The 27,641-nt window shown below is 40.6% G+C and overlaps 1 protein-coding gene across 1 annotated transcript in view; it reads left to right on the top strand.

Moving 5' to 3' along the window:
• The window catches only part of LOC137278141 (structural maintenance of chromosomes protein 5-like), a 428,573-nt gene that overhangs the window by 11,196 nt on the left and 389,736 nt on the right, over positions 1–27,641 (top strand). Inside the window, exons 2-7 of the mRNA XM_067810312.1 lie at positions 2,053–2,247; positions 5,866–5,962; positions 8,011–8,136; positions 25,311–25,520; positions 25,646–25,807; positions 26,532–26,603. Coding sequence (XP_067666413.1) covers positions 2,053–2,247; positions 5,866–5,962; positions 8,011–8,136; positions 25,311–25,520; positions 25,646–25,807; positions 26,532–26,603 — 862 coding nt within the window. The remainder of the gene's footprint in view (positions 1–2,052; positions 2,248–5,865; positions 5,963–8,010; positions 8,137–25,310; positions 25,521–25,645; positions 25,808–26,531; positions 26,604–27,641) is intronic.

Raw genomic sequence — 27,641 nt, 5'->3', positions numbered from 1 at the left:
CAGTTGCAAACTACAAAGTTCATGTTCCCAAAGTTTTTATTAATTGCCTCAGAATTTCATGCTGTCAAACTTTTTCTTAGTGACACAATATGTAATAATGAATGTGAATGATAAGATATTGGAAAGTTGAATAAATGTAAAATGTTTAGAAATTCACAACATACTATACAGTTGATATTTGAACCTGATGTCTACTCTGGCAGTGCATCATGATGGGGACACCAAAACTCTGAATGTCTGTGAACAGATCTTGCAGGTGTTCACATTGCCTTGCTGCCATGTTGACTAGCTGATTGATCGACCTCAATGCAGCACATGTTACTAAAGGCTTGGCTATGCACGCTTTTCTCCCTTTGCGCAGTCACCGAGGCGATCCGGGATAATATGACTTTTGTACTCCCTGTTCGTTGCAGACAGGAGGAAGTGTTCCCCTGATAGTCTTTTGTAAGCTACAGACATCTCTATGGATAATTGTTGCTATAGCTTGCATCTATGCCTTGGAATCATAATCATGACTTCAAACATGTTTAAGTGCCAGACCAATATCTTTATCATGTCAGAGAGACCTCTTTGCCTTGATTGTGTGCTCTCAGATCTGGAATTGTGTGTGTATTGTTGCAGAATTCAAACCAAGTTCTTTCAATCTACATGAGTATAGATTTCTCACATCTACCAGGTGGAATACAGGCCTTAGTTAAAATGAATTCCAAAATGTTTTGTTGAGAGAGATGAGTTTCAGCAAAGGCTATAAAATGTAGAGAATTATTATCACTTGAAGTTTGAAATTGATATCTGTCTCAAGCCTGGCACATTTGTACAGCAGAGCCAAACACCTTGCAAGGTACTGAGCATCTATTGCCATCATATCTCCAGCTGACAGCTGAGTTTTGTATCTTGAAGGTCAGTTGTGCATTTTTATGGGGGATACAGTCGACGCCTCGTCTGTCTGTCTGTCTGTGTGTCTGTCCGTAATTTTGTTTTGGGAGCTTTTGCTATGTACAGCATCTTGTGATGTATTATTTTCTCGGTTTCCATGGAAACATTTCGGACCTAGTCTAAAGAGTGAGAGAACTCAAAAACTTCCCAATATCTGTCAGCAAAACTTGGTAGATATGTGTGGCACATGCTACAGTGGTGCCTGTTACTATTTTCAGGATTTTGTGATATATCATTTTCTGGTTTTCCATGGAAAGGATTCGGACAGTCTGAAAATGGAGGGAGGAGCTTCGTTTTCAGAGCACAACTTGAAAACAATTTGATATCTTTCAACAGATCTTGGCATTATATGAGACAGATCTTGAAGTGTTGCCTTTTTGCTGTTACAGATATATGGCATTTATATTTTTCATGATTTCCATGGAAACGATTCAAACGTAGTCTAAGAGGACAGATATACGAGACAGATCTTAAAATGGTGATTTTTGTCTGATTACAGATATATGGCATTTGTATTTTTCATGAATTCCATGGAAACAATTCAGACTTGGTCTAAAAACACAATAAGTAACTGTCAGATGATTTGTCCTTTCAAATATGTGGGGTCAGGGGGATATGTCATTTTCTGATGACTCTTATTATACCTACTGTTAAGGTATATCCATCACAAAAATGCTCTCCAAAATGTATTGTCTGCTACAAGCAGCCATCTTACATTGTATTATGCTAGGTGAAATAAACAGAATGGAAGTATATTTGACTCTTTTATATCAAGGGTGGCTACTATGTCAAGGACATAACATTGGATGACCCAATATATTGCAGAAACTGAACCATGTCACGATACCCGTATTGAAAATGCTGTAACAGTATTTATGGTTTAACAGTAATTTTTCTTAAACCTAATAACAATCATATCACTAATATTTCCAAGGAATGATCAAGAATGATTGCCACATGCTGGTTCAGAGTCCCTCTTACTGTTTTTGTGCGTTTTGGACTCAATTAGCATTTTTTTGTGAGTTTATGTTTTCATGGTCTTGCTGCAAAACATATACAATACTCTGTCATTTCGAAAGGTTGGATGTATGTAGATGGTTACTCCTATTTTTTCAGGACCTATGACTCTGTTGAATTCAACACTGGACCTTTCTTGAATGTTATCATTGGTCCTAATGGTACTGGGAAGTCAACTATAGTATGTGCAATATGCCTTGGTCTTGCTGGGAAGACAGCATGGCTTGGTAGAGCCAGTCTGCCTGCAGACTTCATCAAGTATGGACATGAAAGAGGAAAGATAGAGCTTGAATTGTGAGGAGCTTGAGGCTAATAGTGCAACAGCGAATCTATCAGTAATGCCTAAGCAAATTTGTGAAAGAAAAGTGTTAATTTTTCCTTATCCTGACTCATGCTTTATTGCTTATCTCCTCTTCCTGGCGAAGGTAGTGGAACACCTGAAATCCCTTGAAGTTCCCTTCTAAAAGAAGCGAACGTAAAATTCACACTCACCCATGTATTACCTCCCTTCCTATGCACATGGCCAGCTGATCGGCAATGATGCTTCACTATCTCCCTATTGCCCTATTGTCTTTTTCTAACTCATGTTTCATCAACTGAGACTTAGATATTAGCAACGTCGGCTCACATTAGCCATGTCTAAATCTGGTGAAATAAAATTGGGTAACGGTTTAATTATTGATGCTGAGATTCATTCCAGTGATATGCCAGCCGCATCTCCGAGGTTGTGTCCAGGGTTGAGCGAGGCCCCTCCCAAGACTCAGAAGAGACTGTCTGTTGAGGCAGGGTCGTCACAGCCCAAGAAGTCATCAAAGTCGAAGTCTTAATCTGTAAGATCATCACAGAATCATCCCTCTTTGATGAAGAAATCATTCGGGGAAGAGATCATCCTCTTAGAAGAACGTAAATTTTTTTACGCGTCTCCGTTGATGATACAAAGTGAAGACATCAGTCAACGGACATTGGCAACTAGATTGACACTGATAGCATCATCAACGCCTCAGAAGCCTTTTCATCAACAGCAGACATAGCAGATGTTGACTGCAATCACGGGCATCATAGACAGCGTAGTACAGAGAAGGAGACCCCCATACCGAGTGAGTGCACTCGCATGAGTAGTTATACTCGGGCAAGTGATGTCACGTTCTCGCGTGAGTACACTTGTGGATGGACTCGTCAACGGAGAAGGTCTCCTTCAGTTTCCCCTATTCGTAGAAGATGCCATATGCAGTCATCCTCCCCTTCGGACTTAGACTCACACATTTGGGATCGTCAGCAATCTATAAATTCGTCTTACTCTAGGAAGAATGAAGTTAGACACCATTAAGATTTGTCACCGGACTAAGCCCTATTTTAGAACTCAGAAGTCACATCATGGATCAGGGATGGCGTAAACCTTGTTTCACCATTCCAGTGAATTCAACACGTATAAAAAGAAGAATGATGACATTGATATGTTAACGTTTCCATCGATAGCTCCAGTATCTATGATCCCTGAGACTTTGTCTACAGCATTTAGGTCAGCAACCAAGTTTCAACAGCAACATGTGCCACCTTTTAACACACGTCGTTTCCCTCTTCATCACATGGAGCCATTCATCAGAGCACCTGATGTTGACGAAGGTTATGAAGTTATCAACTCAGTTCGCAGCAGATTTTACAAAGTAGAAGACAAGACTGGCGCAACTTGACACTACTATGAGGTGAACTTTCTTCAGATTAGCTAGATCTACAGCCATCAACGAGACTCGCATCACAAAATTCAGCAATCCTGCCATTGAGGGAGAGAGGATGATCCTGTCTGCTCTTATTACACAGAGGAAGGATCAACAGTTTATGTCCGAACATCTAGCCTCTACTACTGCGGGTATTAATCTACTTCAGAGACAGGGGTTCCTGTCTGCCGCATCATGGAGTGAGAACTTCATAAAGTCTTTATATCAAGCCCCTGTTTTTGACGGAAAGATTGAAGAGGTAGCAAGATCGGTTACTCAAGATTCAAGGGAAGTTATGATGATAAAAATCCATCGACACTTTGACGTCTGTCCTTAAACGGACAAATCAGCATTACACTAGCGAGTTCAAGTTCAAGTTCAAGTTCAAAGATCAAGGGACAAGAAATTCAACGATCGAAGGGAGAAATTGTCTTCTTCCTGGAAGATCGTCTAAGTGCGGTGGAGGAATAAACGCTGACTTTTCCGTTGATGTGCTTGTATGCCGTCCGGAATAACTGGAGCCTTCCACCCCCAGCCGTTCCCATACAGCCATCTCAAGTGGGTGGACGTCTTCAACTCTTCTGGCAAAATTGGGGAATCCTCAACGACAACTGTCATGAATATTCTATGAGATGGCCACAAGATTCCCCTGGAAGATACACCACCGCTCACAAAACTACCAACTCCCATCATCTACGGAGACAATCAACTAGACATATATCAACACTGTTGCAAAAGGGAGCAGTAGAAGTAACAGCCACAGAATCTAATGTCCGGCTTTTACTCCCCAATCTTCTTAGTACCGAAGGAGAATTCCAGAGAGAAATTCAGACTCATTTACAACATGAAGGAATTCAACAAAAAGTTTCTATGAAAACCAGAACATTTCAAGATTTTACATCTTCCTCAATTAGGACTCCTCATCTGACCAGCAGACTAGATATCTAGCCAGCATAGTTCTACAAGATGCATACCTGCATATCCCGATTCATCGAGGAAATATCTGCACTTCCTTTTCAACGGCCAGCATTACCAATGGACAGTCCTACCATTTGGAATATCTTCGGCCCCATGGCTATTTGTACGGGTAACCAAACCCATCGTCAATTTTCTACACCTCGGGGAGCTACGCAGTGCTTTTTATCTGGATGATGGCATACAAGCACATCAATGGAAAAATCAACTCAGACTACAATTAGACTTCACACTCAGACTACTAACACAACTGGGTTGGTTAGTGAATCATGTAAAGTCGGAACTGGAACCTCAACAAGATATCAAATTCCTCGGGATTCGTTTCATCACTACATTGAATCAGATTGTAGTTCCGGAGGGCCAGTGGATCAAGATTCAAGAAATGATAATGCAAGCTGTACTCTCTCCGTTAACACTTCGACAGTGGCAGTGTCTACTAGGTCTCCTCACGTCAGCGCAAGATATGACCAGAAGAAGAAGACTGCAGTTGCGACCCTTACAACGATTCATCTCAACAAAAGAGGACTCGCCGATCGAATGTCTGCGGAGGAACCTCTATGGAAATTGCTCGCTATCTACTATTATGGAAGGCTGTTTTTGGAAGTCAAACATGGTGTTTACCGACTATTACCTGCGACACATAGCCACAGAGGACATCACTGGCATTCATCAGTTTAGGCCACTTGTCGCTGCTCAGCAACTAACAGTTCCCCGACAATGCTCACTTACCTCATCCGATTTGTCACGTGATTTGTGCAAGTCAGCAGACGCTCTGCGGAGTATTTTGGTGGAAAGTCTATGCGCACGTCTTGAACAGACTAGCATGAGTGATTAGGACCTTGTATTCATTATGAAGATATTTGATCATGGAGAAAGGTTGAAGAAGTATCATAGCTGTTCAACTGACCATGCATAGGATGGGAGATAATACATGGGTGAGTGTGAATTTTACGTCCGCTTCATTTAGAAGGGAACTTCAAGGGATTTCAGGTGTTCCACTACCTTCATCAGGAAGAGGAGAAAAGCAATTAAGCTTGAGTCAGGATAGGTATGAAATATCAATTTTATTCAGAAAAATTACATTTTTCATATGTTAATGAGTAAATCACTTTTCTTTGGGTACATAAAAAGATGCTTTTCTAATTATGCCGACAGTTGGAATGTTCTGTAATTCCTTTGTTAAGTGTATAACTTGCATTGCTAATACATTTTTATGTTGCAGGTACAATCCTAAGGGTGAGAACCATATCATCCAGCGAGAGATTCTTAAGGATAAATCATTGTGGACAGTGAATGGGCGAAAAGCTAACATAAAAAGTGTAAGTTGATGATAAAAATAATGTGCCTAATATCATCCACTGAGTAGTATTTATGGTGATGGTTCTATTACAGCTACCATGCTACAGGGCTAATTCCAGTCCTGCAGGGTGTGAAATCAGATGCAAATTGATGATTCTCAAGCAGGAGCCATCTTTCGGTGTTCAGACTAATTCACCAGCCTGGACCCGTAAAATTTGCATTATGACTGTCAGCCGTCCCGACAACCTGATAGTTAGAGCACTGGACTTGTAATCCAGCAGGTGGAATTTGCGCCAGGTTAGCGTTGGAAACTTTTGTGATGTCTACTTGGCACCCGATGACCAAGATAAATAAACAGTGTGACATCATCAGCTTAGCAATGGGGTTCTTATTTGGAGCCTCACTACTAAGGCAGGCAAGATGACCACCCAACCTAAAAATTGGGTTCTGACCTAGACCCTCATTGCCAAGGCAAGCAAGATGGCTGCCTAACCTACCAACGCCTGATACAGGGCCACAGCGTTTAGAACGAGAGTTTGATGTTGAATCTGTTTTAAATAAGTTTTGCATTTGTTTTCTACTTTATGTGCATAAGTAAGGAGACCATCAATGGCGATCCATGGTTTGGTATCCATGGGCAACAGTTATATTTATTTAGAGTGATCTCATTGATTTTGTGTTATCGTTTCTCAATGCATTCATTTGATGTGCTAACGTTTGATTCTTGAAGAGAGCTTGTTTAAATGGGTGTGTTTGATGTGTTGTTTCATGACATATTTTTTCACACTTTGGCTTTTTATCCCTGGCATATAATGGGGAGCATTACTCAAAAACCTTATAATATTTTTAGACCAAATTTGGTAGATGTAATAAATTGTACCTATGGTTGTGCGTTTTGCTATTTACAGATTTTTGGCATTTTTATTTTCGTTTTTGTTTTTCTGTTGAATGTTTTGGTTTTAGTCTAATGGGAGGAGAGGGCTTCATTTCTGGAGCATAACTCAAAAACCGTTCAATGTTTTTTCTGGAAAACTTGGTAGATATGTCAGTCAGAACCTAAAGCGTTGCCTTTTACTATTTACAGACCCGTGAAGTTGCCGGGGTAGAATAGGCCTTCAGCAACCCATGCTTGCCATAAAAGGCGACTGTGCTTGCCATAAAAGGCGACTAACAGGATCTGGTGGTCAGGCTCGCTGACTTGGTTGACACATGTCATCGGTTCCCAATTGCGTGGATCAATGCTCATGTTGTTGTTCACTGGATTGTCTGGTCCAAACTCGATTATTTACAGACCGTTGCCATATAACTGGAATATAGCTGAGTGTGGCGTAAAACTAAACTCACTAACTATTTACAGGTTTTTGTGATTTATTTCTTTCTCGTTTTCCATGGAAATGTTTTTGACTTAGTCTCAAAGTGGATGGGCTTTCATTTAGTTTTACGTCGCACTTAGCAATATTCCAGCTATATGGCGACGGTCTGTAAATAATCGAGTCTGGACCAGACAATCCAGTGATCAGCAACATGACCATCGATCTGCGCAATTGGGAACTGATGACATGTGTCAACCAAGTCAGCTAGTCTGACCACCCGATCCCGTTAGTTGCCTCTTACGACAAGCATAGTCGCCTTTTACAGGTTCGTTTCTGGAGCACAACTCGAAAACCATTTGAGATCTTACAACATATCTTGACAGATATATGAGTCAGATCTAGAAATGATCATTATGTAACCTAAGTGACAATGCTTTATATATAAAGTAATTTTGTTTAAAGTGTATTTTGAATGTTTTTTGTTGTTACATCTGTAGACATACAAGTGGGAGGGTTGGAAAAGTTACATTGCAAGACTTTGTTTTTATGATTTTGTATTTGTCAGTCCATATAATATGATAACTGGAATCTCTGGTCCAGGCTTCTAAATTGCAACACAAACATGTGGTCCAGACTTCATAATAGAACGGCTGCAGTTATATAGAGGGAACAGCATTAAGTGAAGCATTAACTGACAATGCCCTCTTTGACAGTAATATTGAACTAAAGATGTCATGCGTATTTGATATTTGCAGGTGGAGCTCATGGTCAGTAACCTGAATATTCAGGTTGGCAACCTGTGCCAGTTCCTTCCACAGGATCGTGTTGCAGAGTTTGCCAAAATGACACAGCAGGAGCTTCTTGAGAATACTCAGAAAGCGGTGGGTAAATGGGCAATTTTGAAAAGTCTGTTAGCCAACCTGTTCCTGTGGAATGATTTAATGTATATTCTCATTTAAGGATTTTGAGAGTATTGGAGAAATGATTGATCAGCAGGTATGTTTACCGATACATGCCACCAAAATATCGTATAATCATGCACAGGTAAAGGCATCTGTAACATTTGCTATTATAAACATAGGCATCAGATAGTTATCATGCATGAAATCATTTTCCTATCTTACTCCTAAAAGTTGTGACTGAAAATGACATATGCAAATGACTTCCATTACAAAATTGATACCATTCTCTACTCCGTCATCTGTCCCTCCATTCATCCTGGAATTGACTTTATATCAAAATGTCAATTCAAAATGTAGCTAAGTTAGATCTGAGAACAGGGAAATGATATAAAAGATATAAATTGGCGCTTATTTTTAAATCTATTGTGTATGTGTTGGCAGAAAATAATTTAGAACAGATTTGACTGAAAACCATAATTAAATTACTAATTTCTGTATATTAAGAAGAATGACAAAGTCCGATTAAAATATATAAACGATCTCACTTCCGTATCGATTTCCATGTCTATAATTACATACAATATACTTTAAGGAAATAATCGATCAATTAGGAATGGAATTTGGCTCGCGCATGCTCTGTAGCGATCTTCCATAACTTCCTTTACAGACACACACTGAATTCTAATTTCTTCCCTTCGTTTTCTCTGATTCAGTCGTTATGAAACGAAAAATTACTGATTATTTTTGTAAACTGGCAGACCAAAATACGAATCATATACCGGTAATGAAGAAGAATTGGACGAAACGAATGAAGAAACCGACAACAGTGCATGTGCAGAGACGTCTGCTAAGAAATCTAAAAAGTTTGAACATCGTTTTCAGGAGTCTTGGTTGACAAACATATTCGTGGTTAGAGTATGAAACATCTACTGGATTAATGTACTGTAAAACGTGCAAAGGGATGAATAAAGAAAATGCACTGACGACTGGAAGTAACTGCTTTAGAACTTTGACACTGAAGCATAACCTGACTTGTACTGATCATAAGCATGCGTTGAGAGAAGTGCCTTGAAAGATGACTTTTCTATTCAATCTAAGAATGCTTTTGCACAGAAAACTGATGCACTTACTGCTGCTATGAGATAGGTGTACTGGCTGGCAAAGGAAGGAGTGTCGACTATTAAATACAAGTCTTTGATGGAATTTTGTGAAATGCAAGGGTGTGACCAACTTAAAAGTTTGTATGCAGGAAAAAATGCTACATACACTTTTTGGGAGGCTGCAGAAGATATGCAGAAAGCAATTTGTTGTGTGATAGAATCAGATATTGACAAACATGTATCAGAAGCAGAACATTTTGCAGTTATGATTGATGATACTACAGATATTACAGTTAGCAAAATGTTGATCATCTATGCAAGGACTGTTGACCAAAATATGCATCAACATACATTCTTTCTAGGGAATGTTCATATTGATGACTCCAGTGTTACTTTTTCTGTGATTTATAATGTGGCACACTATGATGAAATCCTGGCTGAAGCTCTGGGGCAGGCGGCATTAGTCTAAAAATAGCAAAGAAATCTGCAGTCAATGACGGCTGTCAGCGGATTATCGATCGAAGATTTTGGTTAGGCATAATGGTGAAATCTAAGCAAGGTGACTTGAGAAAGTTCTTCAGTGGAAGTGCTGAGTCCAGTATTGATGCAACTGCAAGTACACCATCGAATTCCGATCTTGGGGCGAATTCAGAAATGGATTCTGATAAGATGTGACTAGTGTCAAGTTAAGTTAAGAAGAAAAACAGAACTTTGAAAAACGAGTGGTTTCCTTGATACGTGTGGTTACGAAAGACAAACTATGATGGCATGCAGTGTGATATTTGCCTTAGAAGCAATGTTTCTGACCCATTTACAGTGATGAGAGTTGTACTAGTTATCAAAACTCTACATTAATTCGCCACCAGGAATCAAAGTCTCACATTGATGGCGTAATGAAATTAAAACTTTGTTCTCAACTTGAAATTGCACGCAGAAATGTGGCAAATCTTCAACGTGATGTGGAGAGTGAGAAAATTCAGTCTTGTGTAAAACAGCTCAGAACTGTTTATCTCATGATAAACGTGATATCGCTGCTGATGTTTTTACAGATTTCATGCATTTGCAAGTGTTGAATGGGATCAAATGTGACCACTACAACAAAAGGCCGCAAGTGGTCATGGAGTTTGAAGAGTGCATCAGATCGGTAGTAGAAAAAGATTTGATTGAAAAAATCAAAGTGAATATTTTGGGATAATGCTGGATGAAACATGTGACATTACTGTAGAGAAGAAGCTTGCTATCTATGTCAAATTTGTTGTGAATGGTGAGGCACAGGTTGCCTTTCTAGGAAATGAACATATCACTGATGCAACGGCGGGTGGGATAGAAAATGCACTCGTTAATTTTCTTACACAGAAAGGAATCTCTGATGCCAGTGTTTCACGTCTCTATGGCCTGGGAACAGATGGAGCGGCAGTCATGACAGGCATAATGGTCTAGGTGCAAAACTCAAAGCAAGAAATGGACGTTTGGTTAAGTGAATTGTATTGCACATCGCCTAAATTTGGCTGTCTCACAGGCAGCGAGAGATATTGACTATTTAGTGTTCCCCCTAGGGTTCAGAAAGGGCAGGGTAAATTCATGGAAAAGGGCACTTCATAACCTCAAAGGGCATGCTGGTGAGGATTATTTAAAACACAACAAAATGTATAAAAAGTCAAATTGTCTTATAATTTCAATTCTAAAGTTCATTTTTACTCTTCTCAGTTTGTATTTTAAGATTAGAATTTGAGAAAAGCATTTCAGATCTGGAAAATACACACGCATCATAGTAAACGACTGCGATTGAGGTGAAAAAGGGCAGGGCACAATAGTCAAAGGGCAGGGCGCAAAAGTCAAAGGACAGGGTGCTGCGGCCTCCTAAATGTGCCTAGGGGAACACTACTATTGCCAACAATATCCCTCCATGATACACAGTTCTATGCTGAGTCATCTGTTAGATACGACAAGCTCTGTGAACCACAAATGCTTCTACATGGTAAAGCAAAACAAATCACTGAGCCTACTTCTGTGCGGTGGTTGTCAGTTGAAGCAGCTGTAAAGATGGTCTTTCATGTGCTATTGTTTTGTCCCTTGAGGGGGAAAAAGCTAGAAAAGCTGATGGATTATTGAAGTTCATAGGGAACAGTCTGTTTGTGTTGATGACAGCATTACTCATTGATGTTCTGTCAGTGATGGGAGTACTGAGTTTAACACTCCAGAAGGCCACAGTAAATTTGTTAACTCTGAAACACAGTGTGTCCTCAAGCAAAGCTACAATAAGAGTAATAGGGAATGGATCTAATAAGGTGGATGAGGTACTGATGGAGCTTGGCAATGTACCAGTATACTGGCGTCTTCTGTTTTCACGGTACTTACGAATATCAGCTGAAAAAATAATATAAACAGTTCCTTTTGTATGTATGCTTGTTGTTTTTAAATGAAGAGATTCCCACTCTAACATCTGCATTAATCAACTGCTTGATCCATCAAGTGTATTATCTCACTTCAGCTCGATGAAAAACATGGTCGTCCGCCGCTGACTTTTCGAGGCGTCTCCTATTCTCGCTGTACAACGAGAAAGTAAGGTTATTGGGTGTAAGGAAGGGGAATCTTATCAGGAAGGGCGGGGGAAAGCTACGATTTTTCGAAGTTGGTTAAAACTCACGAATATTCATTACATTGCAAAATTTTGGTAATTCACAGACTTGGGTCACTTTCTAGTTACTGGTCAATGATGTAAACAACTGCTAAGTATCATGCATCGGTGACCCCAGAAAATGTGTTTACCGTGAGGATAGGAAACCCACGAGAATAGGAGACGGCCCTATACCAGGACAGAAAAAACTTACACAGGTGTTGATATTGTTGACAATCAACCAGTGAGAAATAGGTTTAACCACATTAGAAATGTGTACTTAACAAGTCTGCTTCAGAAGTTAGAGGATAGGTTTCCAGAAGATGAGCTTGATATACTAGAGTATTTTGACAAAACTCAACCCAAGCAGGTACCCAGACAATCACGCAGATCTTAATACTTACGGTGTTGACCAGTTACACAGGCTATGTAATCAATACCATGATCAGGTGAACAGTCCAGAATGCTGTTAAAACTAAAGTTAGAAACAGACTCGATTGATGTTCATAAAACCTGGGGTCCAAACATTGAGGACTTTGACTTCCTTGCTGCTGCTAGGTTATTCACTAACATGAAAGATAGAGATAGAGTGTGTATTAGACACTCAACATGATATCATCTATCTAGTGAACTCAAACTGTGTCATGCAACTTGGTAATTACCAGAAGTTTTAAGTTCTTTCAACAAGGTTACAGGTCAGTTTTTATATGATCTAATTTTTTAACTAATTGCTAATGTTTTGGGTTACAACTTACATTGTCAAAGTCTGTGACAGTGAACATTCAACAGTTTAAGCTTTCAAATATGTCATAATGTGAACTCTTTAAGGCAGACTGTCATTTAAGACTCAATAGTAATACATGTATTCAGTAGTCAAATACAATCTATACATATTATGAGTTAGTCTGACTATCTTTGTGTAAGCACTAACAGTTAAATGAAACTAAAGAAAGGAAAACTGCTTTAAAAAGCTATGTCCTTGTTTATTTATTAAATTACAAAGTACACCATTGAAAAAACTAAAATCAATTCAGATGTGACTGTCATCATATGGGACACTCATTTTTTAGCCCAGGACACCCAATATTTATAACCCTGTGTCCCTGGGACACTCAAATTTAGAAGTCAAGGTAAATCCTTGCATCTTCATTAATAACAATAGTCAAATGATAGATGCTGTACCCTAATTTTTTTAGTTTGTTAACCATCGGAGGCTCTGCATTAGTCAGTGACATATTTTCAACCCACCACAGATGAATTATTAATATAGGTGTGTATAAGTCTCTAATCGTGTGAGTTTAAAAATTATTTCAACTACTCTATAAGCAGGTGGTGGTGTGGAGGCTTGCAGTCAGCTGTCCACAGGGGTGTGGGGTTGCCCCACTATATTTATTTCAGTGAAACAGTTTAACGTGTCTCTTCTATTATACCATTGTTTTCGTAATAAATGCCTGTTGGGCTTGTTGTATCCCTTGTTTTATATACTTTTTTTTCTCATCCTCACTTATGGAATATGTTTTATGAACCTTTGATCTAATTTCATTTTTAATTTTGTTGTATTTTTCTAGTTCACCAATGATCAAACGAAACTCCTCTTCTGAGATTTTATTGTCATTGAGTGCGGTGGAAACATTATCTTCTATTGTGTTTAACTTTGATACAGCAAGTATTCTAATTTCGTGTTTCTTTGCTGTACATTTCAATTTGCGGGATACAAATTTAAACACCGACTCAACTGTTCCTGTCACTATAGCTGCTAATTCAAGTCCTAACACCACAGGGGTGGCTACGACTGTTGTCAACAGCCCAACTCCTACTGCTCCTAACCCCATGCTAGTTGCCATTAGGGTGGTATCAGCACCATCTATGTAGTTTAAAGCTTTATTGTATTTTTTATGTAGTGATGCCCGAGTATCGGCGTTTTATTTTGCATATCTTTAGCCGAAATCCATCTACACTTCCCTTTATATTTCCTTCTTCATCTACGGATGGATGCAGTCCCATTCTGTTTGTCTATAATATAGTCTATAAATTTATTTTTTAATTATCTGACAACTTGAAAGAAAATACTTTACGCCTATAAGGTTTAAATTATCATGTAGGTATCACCATAATGAATACCAACCCCATCATGCTTTATTGATGGTGGATAACCTTTCTTTATTATTATTCAACAATGTTTATTCTCATGCCTTTTATCCCAATATATTGAAAGACCTTCAAAAAGTTTTATTGAATCGGTGGAACTCTCTGCAAGATATACGTCTATAATTAGTGTTGTGTGTGGTATTATAAAATATCCTGCAAAATAATATCGTCTCACAAAATAATCATGTTGGTAATCGTATATATTATGAATAACTAAACTGGCTTCCGAGTTGACTGGGGCTAACATGTTGCCAGTTTGATCTGGTATTTGTAAAACTTGTACAGAATTATCTTTAAAGGGACTAAAGGACGTGAAAAAGAAGCCATTGTTAGTAATTTTGGAAATGAGATTGTTTTGATTTGAAATGATGTAAGGGTGGGTTAGTGTTATTTTAATTACACATTCAAGCTGTGTAAAATCTGCTAGTGGCATTCATTTGTATACTCTATCTTTAAAGTATAAGAGGTAAGGGGTGTCTTCCTCTCCCGGGAAATTGAACTCACTTGTGTCTCCTAGATCACCAAGTGTTACATTGGATACCATTATTTATACAATAATCTTATAAAATAGTTTGAAATTGTTTTTCTGATAATGTCTAGTGCATGAACTTCAAACCAGTAAAACTGATGTGCTCGGTTACAAAAGTCTTGGTTAGAGTTGCAGTGTCTTCCACTATCACTGTGACATCTCGCCAACTGGTGTGTGAAACACCCCCCACCCATACGGAAATTGAGCAAATGCGACCCAGGTGTTTTTTAACCACCAGAGTTTGATTCCTTTCATGACCTCAACATCGCTCTGCGGTGGTTAACCTTGTACAACTTGCATGGCCAGCGTGGTATTATCAGAGAGGCTTTCTAGGACGGTGGTTACACCATCAAATTCAGTAACCAACTGCAATACTGTGTTCTCCCCAGGTTTACAGCTGGATTCATCCCTAGCGTATTCGCCAACTGTTCAATGAGTCCCACCGTTTCTTTTCCTTTCGTGTTATCAAATGTCACTCTTCCATTTGAGTCAGTTATTTTAAGTTCACCTCCTGTGGGTTTGAAAATTCATCATTGAGAGAACACACGTTGTAGTAACCATCCTCTATATGATTACTGATGTTAATCTTATGATATTTTTTTTATTTTGTTGATGTTTGTCCATCGCATAATGCTATTTTGAGTTGGCCAGATGTGTTATCTTTAGCATGTTTAAGTTGAACGGTCTATCCGTTTGTTATATCCAGAAGAGTAATGTACATTTTATGATATAAATTAGATATAATAATAATATGATTAAACCCGAAGTACGGTACCCCACAAACGCCTCCAACTTCACACACATCAAAATTGTGGTTGACCTGCAGTCACCTGTCCACAGGGGTGTGGGGTCGCAACGCTCGGATGGTTTATATTTGAAAACCCGATTCTTGGATGTGTTTGAACATTATGGGTTTTCTGTCACGAATGTGAAAACGGTACACGCATGGTTTAACAACCCGATGCACTTCTGGCAGTGGCAGAATTAATTCATTTTCCCTGTGTGGTGCACGACGACTTGATGTTGACAGTTACTAGACGTTATTAACTGAGTAAATCTGTGTTTACATTTCATGTGTACTACCATATCAGACGTATTCTCAAAGAAATGTGGATAAAAAAATGGGGATATAAGTCGTATCACTACTTTAAAACAAATGAGTGGGATGACCGTTACAAGCTTTTGACGTCAGCAAGGATTACTGTGTTTGGAGGTTTAAACAAGGACCAGGTGATGACTGGAAAAAATTTATGCCGGATACATCAAAAGGATACACTCAAGTCGGTGTTATCTGTTTAAACAATTCAATTGGAACGTATGTGTGGGCTATTTTTGGCACTCAATCGCAGACGTGCTCCTGCATCATAGGTCGTGGAACAGCTTACGACGTGCAGAAACAGTTCGTGGTTAATATTGAGGATGCTATTGCATCACCGGTAGATCTACCTAGTTCTACAAAACGACACCAGGACATGTTACAATAAGCCAGGTCAAAAGTCGACTACGGGTTCGGTGTGGGATTGTACATGGCTCCCAGTGACATGCGTCTGAGAATCAATAAAATAATGGACTACAACAATGAAATAGTCATTCCTGAATTTTGCTGGATTAAAAACAAAGTATACAGAAAATACAGACTCGTAACAGTTTCATTAAACTTAGACCAGTCGTCTATATATTAATACGGGTAAATTTCTTTATGTAGCAGCAAGGCTCTAGTTTTCTCTTCTGTGTATCGATTAGTTATAGCCAAGTCATCTGGGTTATTAGCCTTGACCAAACTGTCTAGAGACGGCAACAGAAACTGAACACTATCTATGAATCTCAACCTGTTTAACGAAAAGGATATATATGTCTCCATATTGTTTGGGATACAGGATATGTTGCCTTCTACCTTTGAAATGGCTTGCATAATCAAGTGTGAATCATACCCTCGTAAATTGTAAAACACAACCGGGATATGAATAAGCTTAGGGTTTATACAAAGCTTCAAGTTACACTCATTGTGAGGTGCACCTCTGTATTTCCCTGTCATGTGACAGTGGTCTCGCACTGAATCACCATTCAGAGGTTTATAACACACATGACAATGTGTGCTTTTGGTGTGGGCCTTCCTATCTGCTTTGGTCATGCGCATTGGGGTTATGTTGCGTAATTTTCTCTTGATCTCTTCCTCCACCGGCGAGTGCACATATCCCTGGGGATGTATCTACTGGCAGTGGTGCCCATCTACACAGCAGCAGGGCAGTCTGCAACGTGAGTCTGGCATACCGCAGCAGTTGTCTACAGGACCAAGAAGTGACTTATGGAACCAGATGGACTTTTATCGGTCTCGTGTGCTGCAGAACTTAGGGAATTACTCACCTGTGTTCCAGAATTTTGGTATTATGGTGCCCCTCGAATTCAAGGTTTTGACCCAAGTGTTGTATACAACTATACAAACTCAGTGTTTAACTAGTCACATCAACACACCCAGATGAGGCCTCCTGCCCCTCCTGCTCCTCCTGTCTTGTCTTCATCCCCTCAACAGTCTCGTCCCTTTACGCTTGGGATGGTCATTCAGTGTACTTCTCTATCTCCACTTACTTCCACTACCTCTAATAGGTCCTCGTGTCCTCAAAAAGAGACAATAAGGGTTCCAGGGGTGCTGACAGAAGTAGATCTCCTTTAGGCTTGATTTGCTCCAAGAAGATTCAAGATACACTTGATCAAGAGTTCTTCTAAGTTGTCTCTAAACCATAACTTAAAGGCTGCTGAAGGTCACAGAAGTGATTATCCTATTCACTCTTTGGACTTCTCAGGCCAGGCCGCGGCTCATGACAAGGATTTAGATCGTCCCTCCTCTAACTCCTGCCTCCTCATATCGAGTTCCTGACTCTAAAGTTGACTGCTATTGACTCTGAGTTGAAGAGATGTTGAGTCCTCTGTTTGCCTTAGACTCTGTTACTGTCACAGGTTATCTCTCAGGACTTGAAAGAAAATAATATTTCCTGGATTGATCATCTTATGATGATGATGAGATTGCATTCTCGCACTCTAGGTGACATGGCAGATAACGTGCAAGTGGTATTAGCTAATCCTGCTGCATTGCGTTGATCTGGCTTTCTCTCTACATGTGCTTGAGGGCCATAGTTTACCAGAAAGTTGCTTTGTCAGCCATTAGGGGGATCTACGAGGAACATTCCCTGTTTACAACCCCAGAGCAACCATTTTCATGCTATAAGATCGTGTTTAACACAACTCATGATATGGAAACCAAACACATGGTTATTGTTTTGTTAAATGAACCATCTAAAGTGTCAATCCATCAACTACCAACACTGCTGCTACTTTTGGCTGTTATTATTGATGGTCATTTGGGGGCACTAAAAACGTTGTCAATAATCATGTCCAAAAACAATGGTCACACTGACTGATGTCTGTGGACGAGTGTACACAAAGTTCTCTAAAAATGTTCACTGTTCATTCCTAGGCCAACAGTAATGGTGACATCAGTATTTGGTGTATCCTCCTCTCGCATGGATAACTGCTGCAAGCCTCCCCATACTGGATCAAACGCCATATGCGCATCATTGAAATCCGCTGCTATTCCTCATGAAGAGCCTGGGCTACTTCCTGTAAATTTTGAACAGATGGCTCCCTTACTTGAACTTGACGCCCCAGATGGTCCCATAAATGCTCAGTTGGGTTGAGATCAGGGCTTCGTGCTGGCCAATGTAATCTGTCAGCTGCATTGTTCTGCAAGTATGCGATAACATCTCTGGAACGATGGGGGCCTAGCGTTATTATCCTCAAATGCTGGCTGACTGGCAAGGGGGTGATTATCAAAATGCGGGACAACAGCAGCTTCCAGTACAACCTGTTGGTATCCATCAGTAACACAAAGAAGAAAACGGCTTTCACTGGACCAATGGATCCTGCGCCATGTCCTCAGATTGTGGTTTTGCCGTTGATTACACCATACTAAAAGTGCTTTATGGTTCAACTTCTTTATTATACAAGGTCACAACGTTTCGAGACAGATTTTAGTCTCTTCTTCAGGTGAAGTGAGGGTAAAACTAAAGGGTTGCAGTATATATACACATAACAGTAGACTGATAACAATGGGTAACAAGATATACAGGTTTCTATTAATTGATGTACAGGCTTCGATTGATAGATGTACAGGCTTCAAATTATGTACAGGCTTCAACTTTTTTTGTGTGCAGGCTTATCTTGATTAGGTTAATGAGTTAAAGGTAAAGATGTTTGGATAAAGAATAGTCACTGAGGATAAGGTGGTTCCACCTCCGTCTCTGTTGATTGAGGGATTGTTCCGCTTGATTGCAATGGCTTCTAGGAGCTTCCGTTTTTTTAAGTCATTGGCGTTCCTAACTAATGTCCTGGTGTTGTCCAAACAATCTTGTGATTGGGGTTGTGCATGATGTGTTCACATACAGCAGACTTCTGATCCAAATTTTGAACTGATGTTTTGTGTTCTTTAACCTGATAGCCAGTGGTCGACCAGTTTCACCAATATATGTCTCTTTACAACTGCATTGGATCTGGTAGATGCATCCTGCTGGGTTGTTGCATTTAGGTGTTGTTGGCCCACGTCCATTAGCTGATAGTAGCGTTTTCAGGTTGGTGTCGCTACGGAAGGTGACGTCTATTCCTGTTGTTTTCTTGATGAGACGGTAGATGCGATGACTTATCTGGCCATGGTATGGTATGTTAATTCTGATGGGGGAAGGTTCTGGTTTAGTTGACTTGGGAGTTTCTTTCAGGGTCTTGGTGATGGTGTTGCTGACTAGATGGGGTGGGTACTCGTTAAGGTCTTGGAAGGTTGATTTCAGGTGTTTTAATTCGCTGTGGAGGCTGTCTGGGCTGCAGACCGCTTTTGCTCTTCGTGCCAGGGTAGCTACTATGCCTTTCTTGATCTGGGGATGATGGTTGGACTGGTGATGAATATACTGATCCGTATGTGTCGGTTTACGGTAAACACTGGTGGCAATGGATTGTTGGCGTCGGTGGAGAAGAATGTCCAGGAAGGGAAGCTGTTGCTGTGTCTCTTCTTCCATTGTAAACTGAATTCTTGGGTGTTGGGAATTCATGTGTTGCAGCAGGGCCTCTGGACCTTGGTTGTTGTCCAGGAGAGCTAGGACATCATCTACTTTGCGGAACCAATGCTTTGGGGTGAATGGTGCAGTTTTCAGGGCAGTTTCTTCAAACTTCTTTAAAACACATGAAATCAACCTTCCAAGACCTTAACGAGTATCCACCCCATCTAGTCAGCAACACCATCACCAAGACCCTGAAAGAAACTCCCAAGTCAACTAAACCAGAACCTTCCCCCATCAGAATTAACATACCATACCATGGCCAGATAAGTCATCGCATCTACTGTCTCATCAAGAAAACAACAGGAATAGACGTCACCTTCCGTAGCGACACCAACCTGAAAACGCTACTATCAGCTAATGGACGTGGGCCAACAACACCCAAATGCAACAACCCAGCAGGATGCATCTACCAGATCCAATGCAGTTGTAAAGAGACATATATTGGTGAAACTGGTCGACCACTGGCTATCAGGTTAAAAGAACACAAAACATCAGTTCAAAATTTGGATCAGAAGTCTGCTGAATGTGAACACATCATGCACAACCCCAATCACAAGATTGTTTGGGACAACACCAGGACATTAGTTAGGAACGCCAATGACTTAAAAAAACGGAAGCTCCTAGAAGCCATTGCAATCAAGCGGAACAATCCCTCAATCAACAGAGACGGAGGTGTTTACTTACCTAATGCATGGAACACCTTATCCTCAGTGACTAATCTTTATCCAAACATCTTTACCTGTAACTCGTTAACCTTATCAACACAAGCCTGCACACCAATCAGTTGAAGCCTGTACATAATTTGAAGCCTGTACATCTATCAATCGAAGCCTGTACATCAATTAATAGAAACCTGTATATCTTGTTACCCATTGTTATCAGTCTACTGTTATGTGTATATATACTGCAACCCTTTAGTTTTACCCTCACTTCACCTGAAGAAGAGACTAGAATCTGTCTCGAAACGTTGTGACCTTGTATAATAAAGAAGTTGAACCATAAAGCACTTTTAGTTTGATTCCTCCAACTTCTAAATGCCTTTGAAACAACTGATTACACCATGCCAAACGTTGAGCATTGTGTCTATCAGTGAGTAAGGGACGTCTGATTGGACGACATGCACAGAGTCCAGCAGACCTGAGACTCCTTCAGATGGTGTTGCTTAAGAGGGGAACACCCACTCTCCATTGTTCTCTGAGATCTTTGGCATTGGTCATGGGCCTGCGTGTCACTAGGCGTGTCACTATGGCACGGTCATCACGAGGAGTGGTCTTTTTCGGCCTTCTCAATCATGGACGATCCTTGATGTAACCAGTTGCCACGTGTTTCCTTACAAGGCGACTGATGACAGTGTGATTGATGTTCAGTCTGGACCCACTTCTGCAGCAAGACAAACCAGCTTCATGCATGCCAATAATGTTCCATCAGATATTTTCAGAAAGCCGACACCTCAGCATGTCCCAAAAAGTTCAATTTCTGCACTGTACACTTATTGATGCGTCAATGAAAAAGCAATGAGAATACTTTATTTCACCTTTTTATGCCCCGTAGTCGCTTGTACCATGACAGAACTTTAGCATGAAAAGCATGCATTTGAGTCAGCACATGAATTTCATGCTAACTGCATGTGTATTTAGATATAACTGGTTGACTTCTCTGTTTTGATCCCTTTGTGTTACAATCGACAATTAGTTTTGGTGGTGCTTAATTAATGCTCATGTTCAACTTCTCCTCGACAACCAAGCCAATCTGGTGTTTTACTCACCGATCCTCCTGATCCCCAAGAAAAACAGACAAAATTAGAATGGTTCATAATATGGTCATGTTCAACAATCTTCCTTGTGGAACCTCCTCCTTTTCACATGGTTTAATTGGACCAGCTTTGGTCCAAGACCTCATCAGGAGATTTGCTTATCAGCCTAGATATCCAGGATGCCAACTAGGTTGGTTGATCAGTTGAGAGAAGTCACACCTTGAGCCTTCTCAGAGGCTCACCTTCATAGGAGGTTTGTTCCTCACCGGCCAGGTCAGAATCTATCCCGACAGATGGGTGAAGGTATTGGACCGTGTCCACAACATGTTGACCCAGGTCCTTCAGTTGAGAGATTGGCAGGTCATTATCGGTCTGTTGACGTTGGCACAAGACCTAACAATCAGGGGGAGACTCATGCTCTGTCCTCTCAAACGTTTCTTGAAACTGTTCATGGACGGAGACTATCTCAAAACCAGAATTCAGCAACAGTTGCATTTACATCAGTACCTTCACTGGTGGACTCGCCCACTGAACATCTGTGCAGGAGTCTTGAACGTGTTCTCTCTGGGCCACTAGCTCTTTATGGATGCCTCTCTGCAGGGCTAGGGAGCTCATCTTAGTGGTGTTACAGCCTCAGGGCTGTGGCCAGCAGAGCAGCAAGTCTAGCACATCAACATCTGGAGCTGCAGGCAGTGATCCTTGAAGTGTCTCACGGGCAGGAGCACCTTATTGGCTCCAACCACCTCATCATCACAGACAATTTGACGGTTTGGGTGATACGCAGTCAGGGGACCACAGACTCTCTTCGTCTTCTCTGTCAAACGTTCCATTTATTCGAGATACTGGATCTGGCTCAGATTTTAGTTCGAGCAAGGCACATTTCTGATTGCAATAATCCATCTCCATCCAGACGTTCTCATTTGCGTGTCCTTGCACAGGCCCATGTTAGACTTGTTTGATATGAGCCAGAACCTTCCAATTTACGTGTCTCCAGTCCTGGGTGCATTGATGTGAGCAGTGGACGCCATTTCCGAGTCTTTGAAGAATCTCTGTGCCTGTGCCTTCACTTCACCGATACTACTACGAGGTCGTCAAAAAGATAAGACATACCCATCAACTGAAACTGCTTTTATTGGCTCCCTGGTGGCCACCCTGGTTCCCCCAACTAAAACGTCTGGCCAACGCAAACCCAGTTTACTGCCAGGGTGGAAAAAGCTGCTGTGGCATCCTCACAGCAACTAACTTCAGCCAGACCCGGAGAAATTCAATCTTTGTGTTTGGGTCATCTGCAGAGGGCTTTGAGGGCATAAAGTTATTCAGTTGGTGCATCCAGAATCATCTCTCATGCTCATCGAGTTTAGTCAAGGGGGCTTTACAATGACAAATGGCTTACATTTAAATGGTTCTTTTTACCCCTTCCTGTGCGAACGCTCACGACTTTGCCTCAATTTTTGTCGATGGAATTCTCATCATTTTAAAGGTGGCATCGTCGCAACGTACCTCACAGCTATCAATTCCATGCTGGCAGTGGAAAGGAATAAGTAGGTGTCTAAGGTCCTCGAGTTGCAGGCTATGTTGAAAACCTTCAGTGCAAGTTTGAGGACCAGAAAGTGAAATTTCGTCCACCATCTTGGGACCTCAACATTGTTTTGCAACACTTACGAGGGGCCCCGTATGAACCATAAGGTCAGGCATCTTTTGACCTGTTATCCTGGAAGACAGTCTTTCTTTTAGCCTTGGCCACAGCTGCACAAGTTAGTGAAATTCACTCCCAAGATGTCATGAGAATCCTCTTTGAGCAGTCTCACCATGGTGCTGTCCATTTGGGACTCTTATGGGTCATAGAATCAGTTACCAGGGCAACCAGATCGGAGATTCACCATCCCACCTCCTCCACTGTAGTAGGAATGCACTTAGTCTGGAGAGAGCTTTGCAGGAGTACATTTCCAAGTCATCTTGTAGTCGTAAGGAGAGGAAATGTCTCTTCATCCCTTGTCGTCAGCTTCCAAAGGGGAGGTCAGCAGGAAAACAATGGCTCTCTGGTTATGGACAACAATCCTCAGTGCCTACGAGGCAGTCGGTTTTTGGTTGACTTATAGACCCCCAAGTTATCACTCTTCCGTCTGATACACTGGACTGTTTGGATGTCCATTGGTGAGAACTTCCCACCTTCCAGTTTTGTCAGATAAGATGCATAGAATGATGATAAGAGGTACGAGGGTTGGCTGAAAAGCTCTCAGCCTGAGTGGTTTTCCCCCACCAGGTAGAGACAGGTGTTTGCCACCAATGAGGACAATCATTTAGTGAATCATCGACACAAGAACTACAAACGTACTAATAGTTTTATCTCAACTACAGCTCTTTTGGTAAACCTACCCTCTGAAATCATCAGAAATTGACAAAACTGAATACAGGGCAGTCATCAAGTACTTGCAAACGAAAGGGATGTCCCCAACACAGATACATGCTGACATGATCTCCACTCTAGGGGATGATGCTCCTTCATTTTCCACAGTAAAGAAGTGGGCTGCAGAATTTAAGCGTGGCAGACAAAGCCTTGATGATGACCCAACTCAGGAAGGCCTTCAACAGCAACCACTCCGGAAAACATCACGCGAGGGCTCGATATGTTGATGGATGATCGACGATTGACTACTCGACATATTGCTAGTGTAGTGGGCATCTCTCATGAGAGGGTTGAGCATATTATCACCAACGAATTAGGAATGACGAAAGTTTCTGCAAGATGGGTGCCAAAGCTCTTGACAGCAGAACAGAAATGTGTCAGGTTCCAGATGTCCCTTGACAATTTGCGTTGTTTTGAAGCAGATCCCGATGATTTTGTGGCACGATTTGTAACCATGGATGAGACCTGGATACATCACTTTCAACCAGAAACAAAACTACAGTCAAAACAGTGGAAGCATCCTGATTCACCAGCTCCGAAGAAACCCAAGTCTGTTCCGTCAGCTGGAAAGGTGATGGCATCAGTCTTTGGGGATTCCAGGGGTATTCTGCTCATTGATTATCTTGAAAAAGGTCAAACTATCAATGGCAGATACTATGCTGATCTACTGAACCAGTTGCGAGAAGCAATCAAAGCCAAACGAGGGATGATCGCTAAAGGTGTCCTCTTCCACCAAGACAATGCGCCTGTTCACAAATCGGTGGTGGCCATGTCAACAATCCGCAATTGTGGCTTTGAACTCATTGACCATCCTCCTTATTCACCTGATTTGGCTCCTTCTGACTTCCACCTGTTCCCCAAAATGAAAAAGGAACTTGCCGGTCGCCATTTTGCAAGTAATGATGACGTCATTTCCGCTGTGACTGATATTTTTAGGGTAGCTGAAGAAGATTTCTTCCTGACCGGGATTCGGGCCTTGCAGCATCGCTGGCAAAAGTGTGTGAACTTGGAAGGGGACTATGTAGAAAAATAAATTACAAATGTGGACTTTGTAACTTTTTTTCACAGTGAGGCTTAGAACTTTTCAGCCAACCCTCGTAAGTAAAAAAATTGGTAAAATCTAAGTATTTTAGATATATACATACTGACTTCAAGGGAAATATTATTATGCCTCTGGCATGTAATGCGGGGGATATAATCAATGCCTCGTCTGTCTGTCTCTCCGTCCATCCGTAGTCATTTTGTTTCTGGAGCATAACTCATAAACCATGATTTTCTGCAAAACTTTCATCAGATCTTGGCAGATATATGAGACAAATCTTGAAGTGGTGCCTTTTGCTGTTTACAGACATGTGGCATTTATATTTTTCATGATTTCCATGGAAATGATTCGACCTTAGACTAAAAAAACATCAAGTAACTGTCAGATGATTTGTCCTTTCAAATATGTGGTGGCCAGGAGATATGTCATCATCTGATGACTTTTGTTGCCTTTAGGTGAGTGAAGACCTGTATGAGCTCCACCAAAAGCTTAAGGAAGCTAGGAAGGATAGTCGACAGATGGAGCAAAGCTGTGAGAGTGTTGAGGGACGCCTTCAGCAGGAGCAGCAAAAAAACTCACGACTCGAACAGGATGTGAAAAATTTTGAAGAACGTCAGATCCATCTTGAGAAAGTCAGAGTTCTAAAAATGAAAAGACCCTGGGTGGTAAGTGAGCATGGAAATTTGAAGGAAGTGTTGGCATGTGTACGGAGGATTGGTAGATGGTTAGTGTCATGATTTACCAGCAGAGCAAGTAGAGACAGCTTTTATCCCTCTGTCTTATGGTTTAGGAATATGAAGAAAAGAGAAAGCAGTATTTAGAAGAGAAGAAACTGCGTGACGAGAAGGAGGAAGAAGTAAAGCAGGCAAGATCGCAACATGAACCACTCCAAGAGAAAATGGAGACGGCAAGGAGGGCAAAAGATGACTTTGATGCACAAATGAAAAGGAAGGTAAAGAGTTTGTATGAACAATTCATTGTGATTTTTTTTTACGCCTCACCTGTCCGTAAACATTTTGTTTCCAGAGCTCAAAAATATTTTTAGACCAAAATTGTTAAATATAATAAACTGAACTTATGGTTGTGCCTTTTGGTATTTACAGATTTGGGGCATTTTTTTTTTTTTTTTGGTCTTTTTGGTCTTTTTGGTATAATGTTATTTATCCCCTTTGAACCCTGTCCGTCTGTATGTCGCAGAACTCTAAAACCATTCAATATTTGTTCACCAAACTTTACACATAGATTGGTCTAGTGGTGTAGATAGTTTTGGGATTCTGAATAAAATATAAAATATGGCATCAAATTTGACTTCGACTGAAATTGGATGTAATGCGGGGGATATTGATGACTGTATATCTTAATCTTTTCCTGGGTTTCCATGGAAATGATTCGTAAAGGGAGGGATTGACTTTGTATTGGAGCACAACTCGAAAACCATTTGATATCTTTCAATATCTCTTGGTAGATATATGAGACAGATGTTGAAGTGGTGTCTTTCGCTGTTTATAGAGATATAGCATTTATATTTTTCATGATTTCCATGGAGACGATTCAAACTTAATCTGAAAAAACATCAAGTAACTGTCTGATGATTTGTCCTTTCAAATATGTGGGGGCCGGGGTATACGTCATCTTATGGTGACTCTTGTTTCTCTCAGTCTTCTTATTCATTTTAGTCAACTTCAATCAAAGATTGTGCGAACAAAGTGCGAGACAGCAGTCAACAACTGGAATCCCTCACAGACAAGGTAAGCAGAGTCCTGTCTTTATCAGTCCATGCAACAAATGTATGTAGTCAAATACGCAGTACTGTATATTGGTGTATGTCTATAGGTAACAACCTGATGTAGCAACCCCCTTCTTTCTACCTTTTGCCTAAGGTGACCCACCCCCCGTCCATCCTTTTCATACTCCTGTTTGTCCAGGTAAAAAATTCATCGAAACACTGTATGTAAGGATATTCTTTTTAATGTTAACACATCTACAGTGGAATACCAAATTATTCACTTTGACACATATGTTCAAACTGTGAGGTGGACATACTTCTTGTGTGTAATATGAGTTCTTGACGAAGTCTTGTCCAGAAGCCTTGAGTTTAGCATCACAAACTGCAGATGATGATGCCTTCTGTTTGATAAGTTTGCAGTATATCAAGATGAGAAACAGTTAAACAACTTAAGTAGCTTCTCTTCACCTGTCAAAAGAACTTTTACCCACATTGACTACTCATTATATATGGTTACATTGAAAATAAATTTCTCCAGTAACTTGCAGGAACCAACTAGAAACATTATGCACATAAATTGCATGAGAGTCATGCATCAAATGGCTGAAAAGCATGTGCAAATATTGTGTATGTGAACAGCTGCTTTTACATGTAAAGTTGTGTTAAGAATTCAGGGATTGGGAAAGAGAACGTTGACATTGGACCATTTACAGGATGATACACCAATTTCTGAATTTAGAATGGGCCACAGTCCTTGTATCAGTAGGCAACTTCCAAATTTTCATGGGCCATTTTTTATTCCAATGTGCTAAATGGCCCATGACCCCTGCCTTTCCCAATCTCTGGAATTCACAAATTTTCAAAGTTCCATCATTTATTGAGGTCATGGCAATGATCTTTTCACTGTCACAAATTTGCTTTACAATACATCAGTTCATGTGTAAACAGTACTTTTATACTGTATAGAAACTTTTGCAACATCTAGAATAGAACAGTTAACTGAAGTATGTGGCCACATGTACACCAGTGATGTTGGTCATATAGAATAGCGAGCTGTCTT

This window comes from Haliotis asinina, chromosome 3 (genome assembly GCF_037392515.1).
Source record: "Haliotis asinina isolate JCU_RB_2024 chromosome 3, JCU_Hal_asi_v2, whole genome shotgun sequence".
Lineage (NCBI taxonomy): Eukaryota > Metazoa > Mollusca > Gastropoda > Lepetellida > Haliotidae > Haliotis > Haliotis asinina.
Note: the sequence above shows the minus strand (reverse complement) of the source record. Positions and strands in the feature narration are given on the sequence as shown.